Source organism: Amphiprion ocellaris, chromosome 22 (assembly GCF_022539595.1).
Source record: "Amphiprion ocellaris isolate individual 3 ecotype Okinawa chromosome 22, ASM2253959v1, whole genome shotgun sequence".
Taxonomy (NCBI): domain Eukaryota; kingdom Metazoa; phylum Chordata; class Actinopteri; family Pomacentridae; genus Amphiprion; species Amphiprion ocellaris.
Genome location: NC_072787.1, coordinates 23864199 through 23886830, shown reverse-complemented (window position 1 = coordinate 23886830; position 22632 = coordinate 23864199). Strand labels below are relative to the sequence as shown.

At 40.3% G+C, this 22632-nt stretch overlaps 1 protein-coding gene across 4 annotated transcripts in view; it reads right to left on the bottom strand.

Moving 5' to 3' along the window:
* Nucleotides 1-22632, bottom strand: part of LOC111565026 (cadherin-6-like) — a 90933-nt gene that overhangs the window by 44246 nt on the left and 24055 nt on the right. For 2 of the 4 annotated variants that reach the window (XM_055006966.1, XM_055006965.1), the window contains 3 exons: nt 19257-19630; nt 8475-8769; nt 3196-3315 (listed from right to left, as the gene is read on the bottom strand). In XM_055006966.1, coding sequence (XP_054862941.1) covers nt 3196-3315; nt 8475-8769; nt 19257-19487 — 646 coding nt within the window. In that variant the 5' untranslated portion in view covers nt 19488-19630. Of the gene's footprint in view, nt 1-3195; nt 3316-3405; nt 3630-7693; nt 7836-8474; nt 8770-19256; nt 19631-22632 lie in introns of those variants that run through there. The other 2 variants (XM_055006968.1, XM_055006967.1) reach the window with 2 other exon arrangements.

Sequence of the window (22632 nt, the reverse complement as noted above, 5' to 3'; positions counted from 1 at the left end):
TAAAAATGAGTATCTACATTATTGTTGAATTAAGGATATACAGAATTAAACCACTGAGAAAATTTTTTTCCTCTGTGAAGCCCACCGAGGGCCACATTTTGATTATTTTAACTAGTGAGTAAACCAAAAAGGGGCCCAATGCACCGCCATTTATTTTTTTTAATTTTTTTTTTGAATTACCACTCTGTTAACGTTGAAGCCTTTCAAGCGCCCCCGCCGTTGCTTACTCTTGCGCTCCCGACACGTCAGATCTGGAGTTTGGAGTCGGGACGGGGAGCGAGTGAAGCTGTAATTGGCAGCATATTCAAAAGGTGCGATCCATCAGTCGGTCTTAGAAACCCGCCTGCTATTACACATTTGAATTTGAAGCATCATAAAAGAGACGCCGCTTCGGGAAGGAGGAGACAGCGGCGGAGAGTAAAGATAAAAAAAACAGAATTTCACCCTAAATAAACTGCTCTGACAAACTTCGCCGGGCTGAATAGATGATTCACCGCATATCAAACAATAAGGAAGAAGGCTGACAGATCAGACTGGCCTACGCTGTTCAAAAGGCCCTCCGACTTGCTCTTTTTCATCCTCCCATACAGAACATGGGCACAAATGCCAGGCACAATGAGGCTGACGACGTGCAATTCATCTCACGTCGTTCAGGAAAGCGGCAAATGTTTAGGCAGAAGCAAAACATATAGCCAACCCTACATCCGTCTACCTTTGTTCGCCGCTTAATGACTACAACATCACACACAAGAGGACGAGAAAAGGGAGGAAACAAATCCTGCTTATAATGTGATGTCCAGGCATGTCTTTGTGTAAAGGGGGGATGTCAGCTTACATACCACATGTGGGATAAACCATATTACTGTTAATCCGTACGCTAATCTGCAAATGGCTTCTTTCCCCCCACCCCCTGTGTGTCGTTTCCCTTTTGTTTAAGCAAAAAAAAAGCAGGATATGTTCCAAAGCGCACATTAATGATTAAAAGTAGCAAGCGGCTAGATTTTGGGGTTGGTGATGTGCCACTCTCACTGAAAATCCCCTCTGTCAGCCTGCACACAAACACAGGAGGTGTGTTTTAAAATCACTTTCAGAAACTCGCAGCATTCCTGGAGTTATCTCAAGATAAATAGTTTTAATTTACTCTCCCGGCGAGGCAGCCTTCCCTCGGCGTGCCTCCTCGGTGTCTGTTTCGTTACGTGATTTGTTATGTTTCCCATGACAGCCTCCTCCTCCAGACGAAGGGTGTAAAAACCTGTTGCACCGAGCTGCGGGTTACATATGTAGGTGGAGAGTGCAGTGGCATTAAGAGCCTGTCCACTCAAGAAGCTGTTTCAGTTCATGCTGGTTGGCAGTCAACGTGGAGAAAATATCATCTTTAGGAAGCACCGGCTGCCTGATATTAAGCACACGTCGTTCTGTTTACTTGTTTCCTTCATGTAAGTGTAGCTGAAAGCAGAATTCTACTTCACTTTAGTTTAATTTGCTTCTTTGATTTTGTTAAAGCAGATTTAAAAAGCAAATTGAACGCTAAAAGTCATCACTTGTCAGATTGTGTCCCTTGTAGAAGCCAATTTGTGCAAGTGTTTCACTCTTTGAACCTTAAAAATCTGCTGGCAGATTTTATCTTTAATTAAATCACCAAAATTACACCATTTATCACATACATAAACTGTCAAAATAAAAGAAATCTGCAAATTTTCAACTTTCTGACAGTCCTTGATGTAATTATATGTGATGTGTAGTTTCATTTGGAAAATTAGCCAAATCTAAGCTTAAAAATAATGATATTTCATCAAAATGACTATATTCAGCATGTCTTCTTGTAAGAATTGCCAAAAATAAACCAGATTCTGTAAAAAATTAAAAGATGAAAGCATCTATGGTCAATAAACTTATATGTACATTCCAAGTGTAGGCAGCTGTATGCCTGCAATTGTACAGTACGACCATGTAACCATCATAATAATCAGTTTACTGATCTTTAATTATATATTCTTTCTAAACGCCAATTACACCATTTATTTAAACCAGAAACAAAAGAATCGGAACTTTTCAACACTTCTTGAACTGATCACGCCTGCCGTGTGATTCTGCAGCTAAACGCAACTAAATCTAAGCTATGTCTATGTCTCATTCTAACATCTGCAAAAAGTAAAAAATATAATAAATTGAAAAAAAAAACAAACAAACAAACAAACCCACGACTGACTCGGCTTCTGTCAACAGTAACAAAGAACAAAAATTACAAGACTTTTCGGTTGAATTGCAGGCTGTGTTTACACCAAGCAAAGAGGACACAATAATGGACACAAACTACACATATTTAGCCAAAAATAAAACCTATTTGAGCAACAAAAGTAACACGGTCGTGCAATTACGAATAACTAAGGTAAATATTGAAGGGATAACAGATAGGTTGCTTATTTTGACCACTTGGTATCAACGAATTGAGACGTTGGCTAAATGTTCACATTGCTAATAGTGACTGTCACCTTTTTTTTGCCCTTTCTGCTTCATTTTTTTCATTTTTTTTACTTTTTGGAGGCTGCTATTTATTTCTAAGGCTGCTAATAAATGGCTTTCTGTTTTTCCAGCTCACTTCTGCCAGTAGAACTTTGTCACTTTTGCCTTTTTAAAGACAGATTCCTTCTTGTATAGCTGCAACATTATGGTAAAAAACTCCAATAAAAGAGAATTTTCCCTTTGATAGTGCAGGGTAGACATCTAAAGCTTTTCATGTCTTAGAAACATTTCAGCTAGGAATTTTAGCCATGTCTTGGAGAAGCCTCTCGTATCAAATCGTGACCATTATATGTGGAAAAACAAGGCAAAGTAGACGAATCAACATGTTTGTTCTCCTCAGACAAGCGTAGAGGAAATAGTTTTCCAGAAATCTTAACACAAGTTGGTTTCTCTTGGACGCAGGTTTAAATATTCATACTGTTCCGTCAGATTGCCCCACTTCTTTTAGGACCCAATTATGGCCAGAAATGACTTAAAATGGAGATTTCTGCAGTGTAGACTTTTGATTGATTGCCTAAATTGCCGTTTTTTTTTTCCAAGAAGCGGGTGTAATGATGTCTACGCCTGAGAGGAAAACAAGCAGGAGCAGAAAGTATAGCACTGATTATCTGTGTATGAATGGGTTTAAGGGTGTTTATAGTGGGGTTTTTTGTGATTTAACGCAACACTGACCGGTTTCTGGGTCCACGGAGAAGTACGGCTGGCCCTCCAGGATGCTGTACACCACCTTGGCGCTGTTCCCATACGTGGCGTCGTCGGCGTCGGTGGCTGTCACCTGAATTACTGAAGTGCCTGCGGGAGGAAGATTCATGACAATGATTTAGATCAACTCCCCAATACTGCTGAAAATTGCCTGCTGGATAATTGGTTAAGCTGATGCACCTTCTGATGAGGTGTCGGATCCTCTTCTAATCACGCTCATGCAGAATGTGACTGATCATTTCTGTCCCGTCGCGTTACCCAAAGCGATCTTTATTCCTCGGCCACTTATACCCTTATGCGTGATTGATTTTCGCAGCTAATCGATAAGTCCTAATGTATTTTTCTAAGTATATCTCTCTAAGCACGTAAGCGGCACCAATACTGGCTCTTTGCAAACCCCAAGAAGCCTATTAGTGTATCCACAGATCTGGAGTGTCTAAGAAGCCAAATATCTGATAGCAGGCGAGCGACTGTGATCCATTTTCTCTTCCAGAGAGGCTGAAGCCCTATTTCAATAGAACAAAGGGAAACGGTTAGCCAAGTGCTACCTCCCAAATGGCGCCTTCCGGGGCCAAGTGTTGCCTCATTACATGCAGAAGAAAATTAATTGAGTAGAAATATTTAATGGCAAAGTGGTATAAATATAGAATTGTGCAATACAATGGGATAACGACCTCATGAAACTTCTCTAATTTGATGTCAGTTCAGATCTGTGCAGGGTGAAGAGGAGAGCTTCCCCCTTCTTTAAAATCAGTGTCATCTGTATGGATGAAGGATGTTGTAAGGAAGAAAAAAAAAAAACTAGCTGAGGGACCAGAGAGCCGACAGAGAAGGACCACGGCTGTCTGATTTGGTGTAAGTGACAGTTCGGGAGGATTCTTGAGCAAGTTCACCGAACCTTGATCGCTAATACCTTTAACTAGGGAATTAGACTCAAAGAGGCTTTTCTGACATGGCGGCTTTTAGAAAATATCACTGATCCACATCAGCCATCTCGTCGCTGACTTTAAGCTTTGAGAGAAGAATTTTCTGACAAACAAGTCAAGAATAATCGCATTTTTTTTCTCTATTTTTTTCCTTTTTTAGCGCAAGGGGAGTAAATTACCCCAACTGTAATCACTCAGTTGTCAAAGTCGTCCCTGATGGAGAGTCCGAGCGAAGAATGTCAGCGGCTGTAATGAAACTCAAAGTGTATGTCACATTTAAAGGGCCAGTGTCTCAACGCAGTCACTCGTGAACACATGCTCTTCCAAGCGGTGACATCACACCTCGGTTGTTGCCATGGGCACCCGTGCTGCCCTTAGATAAGTGCCGGCCGCTCTCTTGGGGAAGCTGAACCGAGTGACAACTCTGTCACATGTCTCGACTGCAAGACCAACATCCCTCAGTCCCCGAAGCAGCTCAGCGGCAGCAGCAGAACAGAGTTCACTCCATGTTTTCATGCAAGTATTGATTAATTTTTCAATTCAATTCAATTTTATTTATATAGCGCCAATTACAGTCAAATTGTCTCGAGACACTTTACAGAATCCATATGCCTGACCCCCAGAGCAAGCCAAAAGGCGACAGTGGCAAGGAAAACACCCTTTTAACAGGGAAAAAAAAACCTCGAGCAGAACCCGGCTCTAATGTGGGGGGACCCATCTGCTGCTGGCCGGGCGGGTTGAGAGGGACAGAAGAGGTAGAGAGGTAGAGGGGAAGAGGTAGAAGGATAGGATAATATGGTACTATCAGGTCTTTAAGATATGATGGAGATTGGTTGTTAAGAGCTTTATATGTCAGAAGAAGCATTTTGAATTCTAGTCTAGATTTAACAGGAAGCCAATGAAGAGAAACCAGTATAGGAGAAATATGATCTCTCTTGCTAACTCCCATCAGTACTCTGGCTGCAGCATTTTGGATCAGCTGTAGATGTTTCAGAGAGCTTTTGGGACAACCTGATAATAAGGAATTACAGTAGTCAAGCTTAGAAGTAACAAATGCATGGACTAGTTTTTCTGCATCACTCTGAGACAGGATGTTCCTGATTTTCACAATATTTGTAGGAAGGGCCAGATTAATTTTTTCTCTAATCGTAATAATTTTATTTGTAAAGAAGCTCATGAAGTCATTACTGCTCAAAGCTAAAGGAATACAAGGTTCAACAGAGCTCTGACTCTTTGTCAGCCTGGCTACAGTGCTGAAGAGAAACCTGGGATTGTTCTTGTTTTCCTCTATTAAAGATGAATAATATGTTGTCCTGGCATTACCAAGAGCTTTTTTATAAATTACTAGACTATTTTTCCAAGCTACATAAACTTCCTTTAAATTAGTGGAGTACCACTTCCTTTCCAGCTTTCGGGACGCCTGCTTTAAAGTCCACAGCTGGGAATTATACCAAGAAGCAGGTCCTCTCTGAGATAGAACTTTCTTTTTTACAGGTGCAACACTATCAAGTGTTGTACGCAGTGAGGCTGCAGCATTATTAACAATATAATCCACTTCTGTGGGGGTAAAATTATAATATTTCCCTTCCATTATATCAGTAAGTGGTGCTGGACTAAATAGAGAGGGTATTATTTCCTTAAATTTAGTCACCGAATTGTGAGACAGACATCTACTGTAATGATATTTATTCTTAACTCCTATACAATCTATTGTTGTAAATTGAAATGTTACCATAAAATGGTCAGAAAGAAGAGGGTTCCAGGGAAATACTGTTAACTGTTTGATTTCTATGCCATAAGTCAGAACGAGGTCAAGGGTATGATTAAAACTATGAGTTGGTTTATTTACATGTTGAGAAAACCCAATTGAGTCTAATATTGAATTAAAAGCAGTCGTAAGGCTGTCACTGTCCACGTCAACATGAATGTTGAAGTCACCCACAATAATGACTTTATCTGAGCTGAGCACTAAATCAGATAAAAAGTCTGAGAATTGAGATAAAAACTCAGAGTAAGGAGCAGGAGGACGATATACAACAACAAATAAAACTGGTTTCTGAGCTTTTAAATCTGGATGAGAGAGACTGAGAGTAAGATTTTCAAATGAACTGTAACTAGGTTTAGGTCTCTGGTTCATTTTTAAGCTAGAGAGGTAAATTGCTGCCACTCCTCCTCCTCCTCCTCGGCCTGTGGTTGGAGGAACATGACAGTATGACTAGAAGGAGTTGATTCATTTAGACTAACATATTCTTCCTGCTGCAACCAGGTTTCAAACAGAACAAATCAATCTGGTGATCAGTTTTCAAATCATTTACTAACAGAGATTTAGACGAGAGAGATCTAATATTTAACAGACCACATTTAATTGTCCTGTTTCTTCACTCAGTTGAAATAGTGGTATTAATTTTTATTAGATTTTTATGGTTACTATGTCTTTTGTTTATTTTTGAATTGTTTAATTTATTGAATTTTGGTGGTCGGGGGACAGACAGTCTCAATGAAGCTAACTGAATTACTGGAGGGTGACAGCTGAGAGGAAACTGCAGAGAGGTGTGGAAGACTACAATTCTGCATCCTGGTCTGAACTCTGGGTTGTCATGCTTTAGGAGTTCTAATAAAATCAGCCATATTTCTAGATATGAGAGTTGCACCAGTCAAAGTGGGATGGATGCCGTCTCTCCTAATCAGACCAGGTTTTCCCCAGAATGAGCTCCAATTGTCTATAAAGCCAACGTCGTTTGCAGTACACCATGTAGACACCCAGCAGCGAAACGATGACATACAGCTCAACATATCATCACAAGGCAGATCAGGCAGGGGTCCAGAGAAAACTAAGGAGTCCGACATGGTTTTGGCAAAGTTACACACCGATGCCACAGTAATTTTGGTGACCCCCGATTGGCGTAACCGGGTGTCATTACCGCCGACGTGAATAACAGTCTTACTGTATTTACGATTACCTTTAGCCAGCAGTTTCAAATTTGCTTCTATGTCGCCCGCTCTGGCTCCTGGGAGGCATTTTACTATGGTCGCTGGTGTCGCTAGCTTCACGTTTCTGATTACGGAGCTGCCAGTGATCAGAGTTGGTTTCTCAGCGGGTGTGTCGTTGAGTGGGGAAAAACGATTAGAAACGTGAAGCGGTTTGTGGGGCGCCGGGACAGCGGGCTTGAGCTTAGGACTACGTTTCCTACGAACTGTCACCCAGCTACCCTGACTTCCCGGCTGCTCGGGAGCTGCTAGGGGACGGCTAGCAGAAGCTACACTAGCAGCTATGCTATTGCGGTCCGCACCGGCTAAGGAGACCTGGCTAACAGCTAGCGGGGTGTTTTCCATGGTGCGGAGCCGCACTTCCAATTCAGAGAGCCTTGCCTCCAAAGCTACAAAGAGACTGCATTTATTACAGGTATAGTTATCACTAAAGGAGGCAGGGGAGTAACTAAACATGTGACACACTGAGCAGGAAAGAGAAGGAGAGGAAGAGGGAGAAGCCATGCTAACTGCTAAGTGCTAGGCTAGCGGACAGAGATAACAGATTAACTTACAATTAAGTACTGAGAAGGTGCTTGAAGAAAACGCGTGTATGTTACGATTCAAATATTACCGCTACACACATATTTAATGAATATCAATTATCGGAGTGGATAAGCTACAACAGTCACAGAAGACAACACAGCGCTACAACAGGAAGTGACGCAAAACGCTCACCGTAACGTCAGACGTCGGCAGTCGTCCAAGGAGCCTTTTTTTTTTTTTTTTTTTTTAACATAGTTTTCCATATTCATGAGGCTTGCATGCGCTTTTTGGGGGGCTAAGAGCTCGAGCCACAGTGCACGGTTAAAGTTTAATTTGAGTGACATGAGCAAATGGTAATCTGAGAAACAGCAGACATGAAATCCGCATGTTATTCTGGCGTGACAATGCTGGTAATTAAATCAAATACTGTTTTTAATAAGATACAATACTGTATTTAAAAGATTATCTGCTCCAGCGCCGGAGCCGTCACAGTACCTTGTTTATTCGCCGGTCATAAAACAGCTCCTCGTCTTTCTCATTTAATTAGTCGGGCCTCTTTGTTGAGTCGGCATCATTATTATGATTGATAAAGTCCCATTGATCCAGTAAGACTGGCATTTTACAACGTCTCTATCCTATTTGAATCATAATCCTTTTAATTCAGCTCAGCGCACACGCGGGTGCAAACCTTGATTTGTGTAAACATTTAATTGTCTGGTTTATGATCAATAAACGTGCTTTTTGCCAGCCGTGCGGCGTTGATGCATGTGCACGCGTGGAAATTATGGGGAATATTTATGGCAAACGCACCGATGTCGGACATTTCAGGGACTCTGGCCATGTAGGGGTCCTTGGTGAAGCGCGGCTCGTTGTCATTGATGTCGTGGATCTTGATGATGAACTCGGACTCGCCCTCCAGCGCCTCGTTGGTGAAGCGGTTGACAGCTTTGGCGTGGAGGATGTAGTAGGCCTTCTCCTCGCGGTCCAGCCTCTTGGTGGCGTGAATGTCCCCCGACTTCTCGTCTATCTTGAAAAGCGACCCGGCTCCCTCCCCGGTGAGGACGTACTTCACGCTGCCGTCTCCTCGGTCCGAATCCGAGTGAAGCTGGGACAAAAAAAAAAAAAAAAAACAACACACATAAAAGAAAATATGATCCCTGCAGCAAACAAACCACTTCCAGCAACAGTTTGTGGCATTTTCATTTTAATAAATTTCCACTTTGCTGCTCTCTTATTGCTAATTGTTATAGCACAACAGTGATTCAAAGTCGGGTTTATGAAAGCTTTCACATTTGCTTAATTTGCTATTATGAACGGCAAAGTGTCAGCTAGCCTTTTACTGGGGGAAAATCTTGTTAGCGTGAGCAGAAATGGCACCAGTGAGCAGAAACCTCGTCTACAATAAAAAAAGAGAGAAGAAATAAAACATCACAGCGCTGGCTGCCCTGCTTGATTGACAGGTGATCTCTGAGAAGTGAAGTGCAAGAAAAAAAATATGAAAAAACACATCTAGGCAGTGAACACTTTGTACCAAAGATGTCAACAAAATCAAATTTCAAAGCTGAATCACAGCTTTCCACATAAGTATTTCTGATACACTGTGCACATATCGGGGATCTGACCAATCTAGGCCTTGGCAAATAAACACTGACAGCTTTGATAAGTGTGTTTGGTGTTATTTAACAGATTCATATTATCTTTAGTAAACTGTCACTGCGTTGTTGACGCTACACATCCATGGCTTCACCTCGTCTCCGTGAAATCCTGCCAAGAAGAAAAACACACAGTCGGAGTGTGTTTTTTTTTTTTTTTTTTCAAAAATGCTGCATTTACTGGTTATTGTTACATGCAGGTTTTTTATTTTTTCCTTCCTCTCTACCGCAGGGCCACGGTGGCATTTTCACAGCGCTGTAAAACAGAATGCCAGTGGGTCGAAGTCTGTGAAGTACCAGCATGAGTGCGTCCGCCGCCTGCCAATCCCTGATGGATCAGCAACACGACCAACATGCCAGAAGACCACGAGAGTCCACTTGTCTGCCGAGCTTCTCATTATTATTTGCTCCCCTCCATCTCTATCTATCTTCCTGTTTAATTTTTTTTTTTGCATGAACAGCAGCTTAGCATTGCTCTGACATTTTAATTCCGCTGCGAAATCCCCCCTCCAACATATTTATCTCAGAGAACTCATCAAAAGCTTGTCCGGTCTCTTCTCCCCTCCCACCGCTTTGCATGACTACTTTCCGTTTCCCTCTTTTTTAAAAAATTGTAATAACCAAGGACATGCAGGAAGAGGTAAAAGGGCAGAAAAGGGATGTTTGCAGACATGTCAAGCAACGTCATTTGAATGTTTACCCTGATAAGTGGGCATAATTCTGGGTCCGCTATTGACACCTCGTTAGCTCAAGAGTGTTTTTTGATTTGCCTGAATGCATTTTTTCAGCCGCTGCCCATCACGGCTGTTTGCTGGCTCCGGTGGCGGTGGACAGACTGAGGGGGGATATTGTGCGTTGCAGCTGGGTCACGTGGAAGCACGCTGCAAAGTCTTCCTTCTCATCATATATTAAAAAGCTTTTCATCCCAGGTGCTCCGAAGCTTTACTAATTCATGCTGTTTTATCAGGGGCAAAGCTGGCACATGTGAGACGAACAGCTTTGTGGATTAGCATCTTTAACACTATTTTGTTCGCCTGCTTGAATGCTGGTTTAAAAAAAAAGAAAAAAGAAAAAAAAGACTATTTTCATTCCTTTTTTTCTGTCTAACCGAGCCAGTCGAGTGTGTTGCAGAATTTTAGTATGTTCGGATTAGTATCTAGAGTCGCTTCATTCACCCACTTGAATCCTGGTCAAAACAACTCATGTTTTTTTGTTTTTTTTTCGCCTTATTTTCTCTGTCTAACCAAGCCAGGAGAATATTCTGCAGAATTTTTATTTGATTTCTGTTCTGCTTTACAGTACATGCTTCCAAACAGAGACTCAGTTGGCTGAAAACAATCCACTTCAACATTATTATCTTTCTCCTGCTGTTATAGCTCCAATGTCCTCTTCTATGATTGTCTATCAAGCTGCCTATCTCTGCCGGCGCGACAATTCAGTTAATAACCGTCGAGTCCTCTCCTTTCGGCTGAGATGTGAGATAGACAGTGTGACATATGCTGCGTCGACTGTCATTTCTATGGAAACAGAGAGATCTTATGGTGGTGCAGAGTTCCTCCTTGCTTCCCCTCGAAGGATATTACAGAGTATTGAAGCCCAGCGCCTGCTGCAGTGACCCCATCCCTCCCAGTTGCCCACCTTGCTGGTGAGGAAAATTTACTGCTGCCCTTCTACTCAAATTAAGAGGAGGGGGAAAGGAAAGAGGAAAAAAGAAAACTCTCCCGGAAATCAATGTGGCAGCCCAACGTGCATTCACAATGGCCCTTTGATCAATTTATATCGAAAATACAATTAAACTGTCACGGGGGTAGAAAAGGAAGCCACATGTGCAGTCGGTATGGTCACCAAGAAGCCCTGGCATGTCGATAGCTCGCCTTTTCTCCTCTGCCCTCCTACGGTAGCGAATCATAAAAAAAAAAAAAGAAAAAAAAGAAAAGAAAAGCCAGAGAGCATGACGCTATTTCCATTAAGACCTTCTAATTATAAGCAGTTGTAAACACTTTGCTGCAGGATACGGTGGTCAGAACTGAGCACAAACTGCACACAGGGATGTTTTTAAGGGTTATTCTGTTAATTTTTTACATTTATGATCACATTATCTTTACATTTGTCCACTGCAAAACAGGATTTATGTAGTAATTTAACTACCATTGCATCAAAAATCATCTTTTTTAGTCATTTAACATGCTCAAACTTGAATTTTTTATCACTCTAAAGCAAGTCTGCAGTGCAAGCTACTATTAGATCCTGAGCCATCATGTCTCTATGTTGGGGATGATTTAAATTATAAGTGACTAATGAAGATATAGCTGCTGTTCCATGTGGTTAAATACATGCAACGTTCTTATTTTGGAGAACCTGATGTGGATCCTGCTGCAGGTATTTAATAAACTCAGAGAAAAGACTCCTACAAACCACCAGAATCTACGAAATCTGTCAAATCTAGATTGTATCAGTTATCATGAGTCTCACTAAGTTGAGCTGTTACAGACTCTGTTCTTTTGCAGCAACGTCCTATTTTTATGAGCATTCACTAGTAAGTTTGCAACAGATGTGAAATTGTGGGGCAAAGTTAACAAAGGTTTCGTAATTTTGGCACTCTTTAGCTCCCCATGAGGTTTTTGGACCAATACAGATACTGAAATGTGTGTAAAAATCATCCCCAAATCAATTTACACAATTCAAACCATGTCATTCTGTTGTGTTTAAAGTGATCCATGAATGTTATTAGGTATTGTAAGATTGACGTCCGTACTTTAACGGAGAAGTGAGTAAGGTTCAGACATTACGCTTGCTCATTTGGATGCTGTCAGATTAAAAGAAGAGATTTGGTTGGCTTTATGCCGAGCTAACTGGCTTCATATTTACCAAGACACAAGACTGACTTCAATCTCCTCAAATGAGCATTTCCCCAAATGTCAAATTGTTCTTTTAAAGCAACTTACTGTGTCAAACAGTTTGCAATAATTTTCTCAAATTGCCGTCAGTATCCCGAGAGACAAAGGAAAAAGGGAAAGTTGCACTAAGTCACACATCAAGAAAAATAAAACTTGATTTCAGAGAATACTTGAAACGCGCTGATTTGCATTGGAAACAGGTTGAACTGTTCTCCCATTCTGAGAAAATAAGACTTAAAGGACTCAATTACAGACAAAAAATGGCTTAAGGGGAAGATTTCTTTGCAGAGAATCAGCTGTGAAACAAACTATTAAGCAGTTACTTAAACCGTTCCATCGTGAATAAAATGCTACGTATACATATATATATATATATATATATATATATATATATATATATATGTATATATATATATATATATATATATATATATATATATATGTATGTATGTATGTATGTATGTATGTATGTATGTATGTATGTATATATATATATATATATATATATATATATATATATATATATATATATATATATATATATATATATATATATATATATATATATATATATATATATATATATATATTTCCAAACCTTCCACTCAGTTAGCCTTCTCTGCTAAGTGACACCATAATATTTCCAATGGTATGCATTTTGTCACAGGAGAAGATATTTATTTCTATTCCTACATGCTTCATCTTTCAGTTTGAAGTGAGCTGAGAAGTGAAGTGGCACTCATCAGACATCTGCGTGTGAGAACTTAGAGGCGAGCCATCTTTGTTTGTGAAATTAATCAGCTTCAAGTGCAGCAAATGTTAGCGCAGACTCGATCTGGCCGCTATTTGTGCTTCACTCGAGTTAGGCCAAAAAGATGGCACTGGAAATGGGCTGCTTAGGGCAATTAGCCAGTTAGCCTTTAAGGCCTTGTGTCCTGGCCTGTCGAGAACTGGCTGCCTTCTCTGTAGCCAGATGGTAGCCTCAGAGTGAGCACAAAAATAGCCCATCAAATGTCTGGTGATGTGTAAACTTGAGATATGCAGTCAGAGCTGCAGAAACTTAAAGGTGAAATGTCAGCTCAGTAAACATACATTTCCATCTCGTGGACATCTGACATCTTTTGTTTTGTGTCTCATGCATCATGCATAAACCCGACATGATAGTTTAGATTCTAATTATAGGTGGTTGTAAACAGTTTGTACTCACTTTGCTGCAGGATAGTGTGGTCAGAGCTGTACACGAGGCTTTTTCTGATCATTTTTACGCCCAGTATCTTTGATTTTGTCTGCTTTTCCCACCGTAAAACAAGACTTACGATGTATATTTATTTTATGCCAGCCAAGAACAAATACTGCAGTCTGTTCCCAACAAAAATCATACTTAAAGTTCAATCTTTTGTGACCCTAAAGCAGAAAGAAGACATCAGCTTGAAAACAATAAAATACACAAAAAATCCTCGAAAATTGTGCAACTGATGACTGTTTTGTTTTTTTCCAAGATAATGTGAATATAAATGACCCGACACTTTGCAATTCTTTACAGTGTGAACAAACAAATAAATGAAATAAAATTACATTTATTTTTCAAAAAGGCTATAAAGGCATTGGAAACCTACGGGCAGGATTGAAAGGCATGTTGTCATTTTTTCTTTTTAATTCCAAAATTACACAATTTATCAGAGCCAGAAACTGTAAAAATATAAACAATTGTCAGATTGTTGACCTTTTGATGGTCCTTGAACTACTCATCTTTGACTTCCTGTTTTATTAGAAACTATTGGAATTTCTGTAAAATTACTTTAGTCCGCACTCCTCATTTTAAAAAAATGCTAAAAAGCACATGGTTTGCAGTAACTACATTCTGTAAAAAAAAAAAAAAAAAAGCACTCCTTGGTGCATCGAAATGCTATTAGGGACTCAGATGGAACCAACAGTCACGCAACAAAAATTGAAAGACTTTTTTATCACACCTGGGTTGAACTGCATTCAGTGTTTTTACAGAGCAAATAGGAGACAAGTATGGAAACAACCAAATATATGCACTACCGTTCAGAAGTTTGGGGTCACCCAGCAATTTCACGCTTTCCATGCAAACTCACACTTTTACTCATGTGCTAACATAACTGCACAAGGGTTTTTATACTGCAGTGAAAAATGAGCCAAAGTGTGACTTGGAATTCAGGGGGTTAATAAATGGACTATTTTGGTTCTAATCAGGAAGGTGGTCAGCGGGTGGGAGGCTTCCCCTCATGTGAGGAACTCCTGGTCGACTTAAGTACTTTAAAGCAGAGATGCCTGAATGCTGACGATAGAAGATTAATTAATCTGGTCCTGACAAAAACCGACAGGTGTCTGGAGCGGCGGCGGCCAGGCGATAGCGTGGAGATAATTGCAGGTGCTGCGCCGCTGCTGTTGGCGTATCTCGATCAGACATCGTTTCGCCCCTGCAACGTTGTCAGACAGATGTTTGCCGGGTGTCGTCACCGCAAGACCTCATCACGCCCTGGTCCTCCACCGCCGAGGAGTGGGGAGCGTAATTGAAGTCGCCCCCTCCCGGCGCACTAGAGGGAACTTATCGCCTAATCAATAAACACTGCCAACGCGTGCTCTGGGTCGCCGCTGGAGACCGCAGGGGTTGCCATGGCGCGGATACAGCCAGGCCTGTGCCATATTGCAAACTCCTTGCCTCTCTGCCAAGGTGAGCAGCTGGTAATGGGGGAGCAAGAACAGAGGGGGAACGAAAGAAATCACCCCACAAACAAACACACAAATCCCTGCACCTTTCCACTCGGCTGCCACAAGATGCTCGAGTCCTTTCCCCAGGTCGCCTCGACCGCTGAGTCACGCAGCACTGGGGAGCATATTATGTCTGTGCTCATCAGCCTTTGCTTTTTTTTGTTTTTGTTTTTTTTTTGTCTTTGCTGCGAGTCGTAGCCCATTACTGGAGGCGAGTGTTTGCAGGCTTGTGTGCTTGTTGGGGTGTTTGTTCACATACAGAGAACACTGCTCACTTGCTAGGGACTATATTGTGGAGTCTACCCACCAGGCCCAGAACCACTGGGGCCTATCAGGGGCTGTAAATACTTTATGAGATATGATAGTGCAGCACAAACACTCCTCAACCACAGGCCATTAACCATTTTCAGTGGATATGTGCCCTTTGGTAAAGTAAGAAATAATGAAATAAACAAACATTCTCTCCCCCCAGTGACAGCCGAGGCCCTCTGAGGCCTGTATGCAGCTCGCCTGCTAATGAGAGGCAGAGTACGATTCCCCTCCTGCAGGAGAAAGAAGAGGAAAAAAACAGAAAAATCATTGGCCAATACAGCAAGATTAGCAAGATTAGCAGCCAACCAGCTCCCCAAGAAGACGCTGCCAGAGTCGTCTTTTCTTTTTCATCTCTTCTCTTAATTTCTTCCTCTTCCAACTGCTTTTGTTGCGCTTGTTCAGGAAAGATTGCAATTTCATTTGTTTGCACTTCACAGCTAGATAAAGCCGTTACAGAAAAAAAGAAAGACAAAAAAAAAAAAGGGAAAAAGCAACCAGGGGGAGAATGAGTTTACCAAATAACTGGAGACGGGATGTTGTAATTCAAGTACAGTTTCATCATTCTATCTTTTACTGTGTGTCAAGAGCTGCTCCCTTGTTTATAATAACCTGTCATTGTGTTATTTCCAATTCATTTTTCCACCACAAACAAAAGTGGTTTTGTTCCATGCTGTGTTCTCCGGTTGCCATGATGTCACTCGCAGTGACAACAGCCTTTTTTTCTTTTGTGTTTCTTGTAGTTTTTTTTTTTTTTTCATATTTTTTCCCCCGTTTTCAGACCATCTTACATTGCCAAAACATGGCCTCCACCTGAGGATACGGATGCAGATGGTTGTTCGCTGCGTTGAGCCATGTGTTCGACTCAAAAAGCTATTCATTCCCTTTGGGGCCTCATTCATCACTTGTACTTTATCTAGCAATTAACAAACAGTAATTGCAATCAGATAAGATCTACATACTACAATCCTATGTGACAACCGGCTACTGAGCTGACAATGAGGAAAAGCACCCAGCTGCATGTACTTGGGGGGGAAACAACAAGCGCTCAGAGTCATGATTAAGTGTGCAGCTCGGAGGCTGATGCCTTAATGGTGTCTTCAGGAGATGGACTCTTAGGCCACGGCCTCTGGCTCTCTAAGTGTATACCACACTCAGATAATCCATTCTTCTTTTGCTATTAGTCCTTTAACAAGCTAAAAGGACGAGTAGCACATCAATCACCGCTCTCCAAAGACAAAGTGGTTTGATCAAGCTCTGTGCTTACTTTTGATCTTTTTTTTTTTTTTTTGGTTCTTTTCAACTTTTTTTTTTTTTTTTTTTTTTGTTCCTTCCCGTATTTGTTCGCCTAATTCCACGGCGAGCGTTGTAATCCTTTTAGTCCAGGACTGAAAGTCAACCTCCTCACTCGGGGAGGACGTATGTTGCAGAATCTCATTTGGTTGGATGACTCTATCCTCCGCGGACGCACGATAGGAATGCAAAGCACCGGGCCCATTCAACTCCTCGCACAAAACATTCTTTCTTTCCCCCCCTCAGCCGTCCTGACCTTGCCACGATGCCTCACAATCTCCTCAATTACAGTAGGTTGGGAGAGGAGACAGATATCTTGACTTTCCGCTCGGCTGCATGTAAAGCAAGCATTATTTGGCCCATCTTCTCGCGCGTCACCCAACGTTATCTGGGTCGACACTGTGTTTTCGTTCTGTTGAACAAATAATACCTTCGGAGGAAGTCGTATTTCACTGTAGGGCGAGACAGCCGCTTTAGGACGGTGTGATGTGAGCGGAATGGACATCGTGCAAGCCGCCACGCAGCTGACAGTGAGCGTAAACTATATCGGACAGCCAACAGCAAACAAAGCCCAAGGATGGATGGATGGAAGTCCGATATGTGAGCGTTACCCGATCGGAGTCTCATGTCATGCCGGCTATTAAATGACAGGATGATCGGTGAATTTTCAGAGCGATACTTTCCTGCACAGGATGCTATTTGTTCAGAAGCTTCTCATTAAGAGACGATCTTTTCCTGTGAGTGTAGTTTGCATGCATCCTCTACAAATCCATTATGCTGCTGAGAAAAAAAGGCACCACAGGTAGTTTAGTTTCCCCTCCTTTGCTGCGCCGTAATAAAAAACAAACTTTCCAAAATTGCTGCATCACAAAGTTTAGAGTTTATTGTGCGACTGTAATATGCAAATGAAGAGATATCTGGAGACATTTGCATTCACTTGGACTGATGGATGAAAAAAACTGAACAAAACAAAGAAAAAAAAGCCAAAACGGCCAAACTCTGTCTTCATAAATAGGTATCGACAAGACAGTAGATAATGAGGCATTTTTAAATGAACCAAAATAGCAACTTTTTCAAATGTCGGCATGTAAAAAGTTCATGTTTTGTCGCGCAGACATGGAAAGATTAAAAAAAAAAAGCATCCTAGAAGGGTAAACAAACAATAGAACATCGAGGAAAAAGACACCTAACAAGGGACTCCAGGAAACGGAGTTATACTGTGTGAGATGGAAGTCTTGCTGCAAACATCGACGTCACTAAAGTGGTCACTGCTGCGGCGGTTTCACTTCTTCTCGGAGGCCACTCATCACGGTAACAGTGCAGCCAGCCATCCTGAGTTTTTCTAATGATGCCCGAGTTTGTGTGCGTGCGGCTCTTTTCTTTTTCCTTTTCAACTATGATGGGTGGTTATGACTGCTCTCGCTGAACTACAGAACACTTTCCTTTCTTCATTTGCAACAAACACAAGTCAGAAATTGAAGAAGTGGGAGTTTGAATTTTGAGGAAGGAGCAAAAAAAAACAAAAAAAAAAACCCATCCAGAATCCTCTTAAAAGCCTCTGGGCAGTCCTAAAACATGACTAATATCTATACTTTCACTGGATAAACTCAAATTCCTTGAGAGTTACACGGATTTCACTGTAAACCTGCATTGCTTCCATGCAAAATCTTTAAAATAAGAAGCGCTAAACTGCTTTTAATTGTACAAATTAGCCACAAATATGGGCAAATGCACCCTAAGCTTGTTAGCTTTGTCTGTATGTGGGCTAAAAGCAGCATAAATTCCACAACATTACTTTTTTTCTGCTACCTTGACAGCAAAATGAAATAAAAACTTAGGATTTTACTCGCTCACATATGCAGCTTTCCAAGGACTCTGCAAGGATCAATCAGTTTAATACTTTTTAAATTCAAACTGAGATCTATCTGATCAAATAATAAGTGGACAGGACTGTGAATCTGACCAGGTATTCACTACCTGCTTTTGTTACTTAGCAGGTTGCTGATTCATTTACGTATTTTTTAATATGCGTGATATGCTTTCACTAAGCACTCAGTACACTTTAGCTGCTACAAATCAGTTTAAATGTTCAATTTACTGCCCTAGTTAACATATATATATATATATATATATATATATATATATATATATATATATATATATATATATATATATATATAGCTTGTGTGTTTCTTGCTTAGTTTTGCTGTTAGAAAGACATTTCTGAGACCACAGTGATGACAGACAGAGAGAGGAGGCCGCATCAGACCTGAACTAGCTCATTTAATTCATTAATAATCAGCCAATAAAAATACCAATACTGATTACCAGAAAGATGCTAAATAAATGTTTCTTAATCTTTCCGATCTGTCACTTTTATTGTCCACTAAGGTCCAGATCTTAAAGCGATATTAATGACTGTTTTAGGTTAATTGTGGCTGCCTTCTAACTGAGCCGCTAGTATAGTTTCAGCCACTGTGAGAGCAGCTACTTTCCTGGTTTGTGGCTTGTGTTTCCTGTTTAGTCTCTGCTTAAGATTTATTTCTATGACCACAGAGAGGAGACTAGTGCATTTAATTTATCTATAACTGGTCAATAAAAATACTGACACAGATAATTGGAAAAAATGCCAAATATCAGCCACAATAGTCTCTAGTGTAGATGCTGTAGATGCTGCAGCGTGTCTGATGAAGGGAAATTGTTACCTTTCCGACGTACTGCATGTCCGTCCCGGTGTACTCCTCCAACAAAAAGAACTGGTTCCACATCCAACCTCGTTTCGAGCGTCTCAGCGGCACTCCGTTGGCGTCCTGGCCCATCCGTCCCGCCCTCCGCCCCCCTGTAGTCCTCCGCAGGGCCCTGAGGCCGAGCCCCGGAGAGCCGAGGTGGGTCATGGCCCACAGCACCATGAGTACGCAAACTCTCCTCCCGTCCATGGCTGCCACACCACCTCCGACCACCAACCACCTCCAACGGCCTTCTGTCGTCTCTTCGGTCAGAGTATCGGATCAGCTCTCATGCTGTAATCTACTGAAGCAGGAAGAGGCTCCTCAGACTCGCATGGGGCGGCAGCCGGCACCTAAAAAATATTTACACAGACGAACCAGAGCGTCAATACTGGGAGGGGAGGCAGCAATTTGTTACAGCTCTCGTTTTGTTTCATAACCTGCAGTCAAGAACAACTCAGCTAGTACCCAGCTTTATTTATTTATTTTTTATTTGAAGATGCACTGCAGCTGAGATTGAATGAAGATCAAGTGCACAAGAACAAAAACCCGTCAACATGTCTCGCTCCAAAAAATAAAGACAAATAAAGATCTGTGAAGCACGTTTAGCCCAAACAAGGAATAAATAACACAAATGATAAAAAGAAAGAAACTCCATTTCCAGAAAGCAGGAATGCAACTTTTCTTTTTTAACGTTAAAGGTTTTCTTCAAAAGAAACAGTTTGCACTTGCTTTAAGTGAACTGAGGATGCTATAAGTGTTGAGGTGACTTTTTAAAGTCTGCCCCAAGTCAGAAACAGCAAATTCCTCAGATTTCTTGACTATTATTTATATTTACCAACCTTTTGGGTGTCTAGTTTTCAATTTTAAACTCTCAGAGTGTTTGTTTGCTTGAAAGGTGTTTCTTTGTCAGATATTTTGGCCCCAAATGGACTAAAACTGAATTATGAAGCCTTTTATTTAGAACCCAAAGTTACTCTCACTTTCATATTTGCTTTACATTTACTTTGGAGTCCTATGAGCTATTTAAATGCATACAAAAATGCAACAAAATAAAGAAGAAACTCCACTTCCAGAAAAGTTTTTAGTTGCTTTAAGTGAGCTAAAGATGTTAAAAGTGTTGAGCTGATTTTATAGCAGCCACTTTATAAAGCCTGTTCCCAAGGCAAAAACATAAAATTCCTCAGATTTCTTGATTAATATTTATATTTACCAACATTTTGGGTGTCTAGTTTTCAATTTTAATTTCTTTTATTGATTTTGTTTTGTTTGTTTAAAAATGTTTTTCATCAGATATTTTGGCCCCAAACTCCCGAAAATACACTGAAATAACTATTTGGCTTCGACTTTTCAGCTTCTGTCTGGTTTAAACCATCATATGTCTAAGATTTTTACATTTTATTTTTCCTTTACATTCTGTGGATAGTACAGCCTTGCCAACCTTGAAAAAGTCTTGCTGTAAAACCTTAACACATCTCTGCCTCATTCCATCTCATGTCAAAACGTGTTATTTTCATTCAGCAGCTGAATACGGAGCTGGGATTGCTGTTTTTGTTGCAATTTTCCACCTTATTTATGCTTAAAACATAACGAATGTTCTGAAAAATGCTCATTATTGGATGTTCTTTTATAATCTATGGATGCTGGATGTAAACGGCAGCATTTGAGCCATTGTGAACAATCTATAAAGACGCATTTAACCGTCGACAACTAGTGCTACCATGCAAATACATGGCTAACAGCAGGCTAATGCTAATTCTGAACTTTCCATACAGCCCCTTGTCAGTTTACCTTTGCAAAGGGAGCTCGAAAAATGGTCCTCAGGGGGAACGAGACGGAAAAAAAATCAAGGTCAGGAGTGTTGCAATCGATTTACTGCATCCTGAAATGACATTACGCATTCGTCAATCATCCATCTCTGGACTCCTTCTTATGTGTTTTGGCAGCTCGGACACTCGTTGGCAAAGATTTGAGCTCTGCACAAACTTGCAAAGAGTCACCAGCTCTTTGCATACATAAGAACCAATGATGCAGCCAGACTGAAACCATACATTGGTGGCGGCAAAATGTCGTCAAAAGGCCAAATTCGGTCACCGATCTTTTCATTATGCAAGCTTAGATATGTCTAAAACTCGCTTTTATGCAATCCTCAATTGACTTAACATCTGGAAAGGGTGCTAAATTTCTGCTTTTTTAATTGTTAATGCAGCAAAATACAACTGATATTACCTGAGATAAGTACAAGTTAAACACTTGTGTCAAAGTTGTTTTTGTCTTTTGGCTGCAGGTTCTGGGTCAGTCTCACGTTATTCAGCAGTTCTTTAAAGTAGGTTTCATCCCTGAAGTCTTTATGAGTCTGGAAGAGCTTCTAATAAACCTACAGCTAAATCTAAATCATACACGTACAAACAGACTCTTGATTTACAAACTAGAACCAATGCATGTTTCATTTTTTTGACAATAATAGAACCTACCAAGTCAGTGCTGGTGAGAACTATTTGGGTATATGTGGTTAAAATGCTTTTTTTTTTTTTAAACCCTAACCCAGTAATGCAGTGATATATCATTATTCTAACCTATGTATAGGTCATTTAATTGTTTTAATGCATGTAAATATACTTCATTAAACATTAAAAAGCCATGAGCTCATGTAAAATTTAGGCTAGAAATTGCATTTTAGTAATGAAAATTACTGTTTTTTTTTGTTGTTGTTGTTTGTTTGCAATGTATGTTTTTATTTCATTTTCTTCTTTTTTATTTAGATATGCAGGTCATTTTTTTGTATTTCAGAATAACTTTAGTACTTCTATGAATAATTTTTGGTGATAAAAAAAACACCATATTCTTTATGACATTGTTTTCTGCATCATTTAAAAGTATTTTTCTTTCTTGTTTTTTCAAGCATTTATTTTTGATTTGTTTTGTTTTTGTATTTATGTGAACAGTTTAAGTTAAAAAAATTAACATTGTTTACATGATTTAAACACATTTTTCTTGCATACTGTATGTATATTTTTATTCATTTATTATTTTTTTTTACATTTTGCACACATTTCTATTCCCTTTTTAAAATCTACAGTACTTTTTATGTTTTATGCTAATTTTTAGATGTGGGTTCTTGACTGCAATTGTAGCTGCTGTACAAAAGAAATTCTCTGCAATGGACCAATAATGTCACCAGCTTTTTGTGTACGTTAATGTACCAGAGTACTTGTATCAACATGGTGCAGGTTGGCAGGACTGACGACAAACATCTGTCTGGTAATTTTCCATCAGTTCGCTCCAATCTGATGCTCCAAATTCAAACTGACAAAACATGTTTGTCAATCGGTGAATCTTTAATTAAAAAACCCAC